The 3593-nt window shown below is 36.3% G+C and overlaps 2 protein-coding genes across 2 annotated transcripts in view; one reads left to right on the plus strand and one right to left on the minus strand.

The window, feature by feature from the left end:
- LOC116016552 (COP1-interacting protein 7-like) overlaps positions 1-575 on the plus strand; it is a 13458-nt gene extending 12883 nt beyond the window's left edge. The window contains exon 14 of the mRNA XM_031256872.1: positions 298-575. The gene's annotated coding sequence lies outside the window, so the exon portion shown is untranslated. The remainder of the gene's footprint in view (positions 1-297) is intronic.
- On the minus strand, positions 110-2385 carry LOC116016553 (putative protein phosphatase 2C-like protein 44). Its single transcript, XM_031256873.1, has 5 exons — positions 2200-2385; positions 1722-1979; positions 858-1110; positions 609-766; positions 110-437 (listed from the first exon to the last, which is right to left on the minus strand). Exons 1-5 carry the CDS (start codon positions 2233-2235, stop codon positions 300-302), a joined length of 843 nt encoding a protein of 280 aa, XP_031112733.1. The 5' UTR covers positions 2236-2385; the 3' UTR covers positions 110-299.
- Positions 2386-3593: the final 1208 nt, after the last annotated feature.

Raw genomic sequence — 3593 nt, forward strand, 5'->3', positions numbered from 1 at the left:
GGGGGGGGGGGGGGGGGGGGGGGGGGGGGGGGGGGGGGGGGTTGGGGTTGTCATTTGTGAAGGTATTTGTCATTGATTAGTTGAGTGTCTGTTATATAGCGCCATTGACTTCAGCTTGAAATTAGTGGTTGTTCTGGCCATTAAATCCCCTACAAATAGGGTTTACATAAAAGGGCCTATATGTATCATGTACCAAGAAGTACCATAAACTAATCGATAAACACTTCTCTACATCCACTATTTTACTTTCAGCATTCCAGATTCCTGTTTCTGAAATTTAAGAATGATGTTTTGCAGCTTCAGTCAAACCAAATGATCAAACAAGCAATCTTGCTTTTGCTCATCCTGGTTAAAGCCTCTTTTGCTAAACATTCAGCTGCTGCTTGCGGGTTCTCAAAGTGCCTGATCAGGTTCACAGCCTCTTGCTCCTTCATAACCTTAAACGACAGAAAACAATCATCAATTTTTGTGAAGTCGTCTTATACAGAACTGTAAGATAGTTAGCTATGTATTTTACTAGATATTGACAGGATGTATAACACCCAGTTTTGGATAATAAAAAAAAGTTCGTATAAGATCATTCTCTTGTTAATTTAGGTAAAACTTACCTCCCACACACCAGTACTTGCAAGGATGACAAATTCGGTGTTACCATCTATTCTCTCACATGCAACAGCCAGTTCTAAGCTTTTAAAGTCCTTGGATTCATCTGTATTGCTTGTATCAGAGGCATTTGTTGTTTGCATTCTAGGAAACCTTATAGCTCCTGACACAAACAAGAACAACATTAAGTTCAGAGTGTTGAAAGATGAGAAATATGAGAGAGTGAGGTTAAAGTGATAATCATATATATATGCCTGGAAAGAGTTTATTGGACCAATGTTGTCTCTTCTGCTGCCAGTGCCTTGTACCAATTTGGAAGGCCTCCCCATCTTTGCAGATGACGGCTTTGTAATCGCCCATCTTTGCTATTACAAGCCTCTCTCCATTGATCACAATTGCAGATGCTGAACCAACCTTGCATGATCCCTTTGCGGTTTCCATGATCTTTGCTCTTGCCCTCAGGTGTGCCTTCTTCATTGTTTCCTTGCTCTTCCTTCTCATCTGTGACTGTAGGACATAGGACCAAACTATGAGCCATATATAGATATATGTCATATTTCAGTTCTAAGACTAACCCAAAATCTTTCCCATCCCTACTAAGTATTAAGTTGAAGAAAATACTTAGATAGTCAAGTCTGCTTAAAGGGGGTTGGAGACTTGGAGGGATTAATAGGGGATTCATAGCTCTCACTTTTCACTTAATCTTGAATTTGATTTATAATTTTCATCAGAAAATTAATTGTTAACTTTATTTTATTTTATCAAAATAATATTACAATATTACTTTATTCAATAAAAGTCAAATTAGATGTACGAAGCTATGGGATAGGAGAAGGTATACAGTCCCACCTATTGGTACCAAACAGAAAGAAATGCAGTCCTATACGGAGTACAAATTAAAATTAAAATTAAAGAATAAAATTCCCAAACACCATTACACCAACCAATATTTTCTTATTCGAACCAAACCAATTAAATTTTATAATAAAACATCCGCACGTAAATATGTAATAAACTAATAATGTTCTATACTTGTATTAGTAATTTAGTCCTCGACTTTAATGATTTTACCCACTTTAGCCCTATTTTATATCCCAACTATAGTTGTATTTAATTACCTGATTGAGGTTGTTGTTGAACAAATTGTCCTGCAAGTACTCAGTAACTCCAGCACCAATCCTAGCGTGCAAAACTCCATAGAACCACCACTCATTGTCCTCCACCTGTTCACGTTGCACCACCACCTCATCATCATCACCCTCCGCCGCATAGTAGCCATGCGATACCGGCGTCATCCATGAAAACCTCTTCCCCTTCTCATCATTTCCGCCGCCGCCGCCGCCGTCTCTGCCCAGAAATCTCCCCAGCCCAAACCGCTGCCCAAATCAGTTAATTGAATCACAACTAATATAACAGAAACATATACATAAAATTAATAAAAGCCCATCATATATATCATTTCCATACACGTATCGACTTGAAACATACATAGCCCTTACTATAAAAGCCAGAAAATTAAACTTTGGATGAAACTGAAAACCAATCCGTGTTTTGATCCAAAAAACGAATAGAGAGAGAGAGAGAGAGAGAGGATACCTTGGCTAGCTTGAGATGAAGATCTTTGAAACCCATTCCGATATGATCTGGTGATCGAAGTGGGCGGAGTAGCTAGGCAGCAAAAATACTTGTTAAACTGATGCTTTATGGCATTAATACCAATAAGTTCATGAAACGGTCATTATGGAAATTTAGAGAGCCTAAAAACGGGAAGTGGGGAAGGCAAGTTGTTGGTGCGTATTTGATTACAGAAATGCTATTTACACTCCTCCAGATTAAGTGGGGTAGGATTTTATTTTATTTAAAATTATTATGCCCCCACTTATATTTAAGTGAGATGATAACTGATAAGTATAAAAAGAAAACACGAGTATAAAAGTTATTTATTTTCTATCTAATATATTGTTTATTTCTATTTAGTTAAACTTGTAAGTTTTATTTATAATACATAGTTTACGATATAATAATACATAATTTACGAATTCAATTCTCGTACGGTTGGGTCTCTTCCGTGCGGTTGTGCAGTTACATTTAAGCCACTGATCTTGCTTAAATCAACGTCCAAGATTATCAAAATTTAAATTAAAAAAAATGCGGTGGCAATTTGGTAATTTTTGCATCTAGATCAATTTAAGGTGCGTGGTTTTCCTTCTTAAGGCCAGGTGCGTGATTTTTGTACTTAAGGTGCGTGGCTTTTGTACTTAAGGTGCGTGGTTTTTGTACTTAAGGTGCGTGATTGTTTTGCTTAAGGTGCGCGATTTTTTTGCTTAAGGCGAGTAGTTGTTGAAACTTAAGGTGCATGGGTTTCCTTCTTAAGGTGCGTGGTTTGTGTACTTAAGGTGCGTCAGTTGTTGAAACTTAAGGTGGGTTGGCTTAAGGCTTTAGGTGCGTGGTTCTTCTTCTTAAGGTGTGTAAGTCTAAAGCTTTAGGACTTTTTTTTTTTTTTTTTTTTTTTTGCAGTTTCAAAACACAACCAATATTCTTTATAAGATTTTCTCTATAAAATCATTTTTATGTCAATCCAACTTAAGGTGCATAGATTAGAAGCTTAAAGCATCAATTTAGATTTTTTTAAAGAGTATTTATCACCCCACAATTGCACGAGAAACTTTAACCGCACATGAACCCTTCCCCATAATTTACAACTAGTTATTTAAAAGTAATTAGTAAGATAAAATGTATTGTGATTTTTGAAAATTTTAACAATACTGTATTCTTTTTAAGTGACTATGGAAAGTTGAAATTGCCATTAGCCTTGTGCTTAAATGGCATATAGTGGTTCTCTTATACGGGAGGTCACGAGAACTCTTTGTGCTTCAACAGGTTGAGAAAGTATATATGAATAGATACTACAATATAATAGAGTTAGTTGTATTTAAAAAAAAAAAAAAAGGAAGTTGAAACCCACAATTACTACCCGAATATAGACATTC

This window comes from Ipomoea triloba, chromosome 4 (genome assembly GCF_003576645.1).
Source record: "Ipomoea triloba cultivar NCNSP0323 chromosome 4, ASM357664v1".
In the NCBI taxonomy this organism is placed as follows: domain Eukaryota; kingdom Viridiplantae; phylum Streptophyta; class Magnoliopsida; order Solanales; family Convolvulaceae; genus Ipomoea; species Ipomoea triloba.

Bases quoted from the DNA above. Each gene is read 5' to 3' on its own strand.
- LOC116016553 (XM_031256873.1), bottom strand. From the start codon at position 2,235: ATGGGTTTCAAAGATCTTCATCTCAAGCTAGCCAAG. The intron at 1,980-2,199 runs GTATCCTCTCTC...TGATTTGGGCAG, and splicing joins TTCATCTCAAGCTAGCCAAG to CGGTTTGGGCTGGGGAGATT. The intron at 767-857 runs GCATATATATAT...TGTTTGTGTCAG, and splicing joins GTCCAATAAACTCTTTCCAG to GAGCTATAAGGTTTCCTAGA.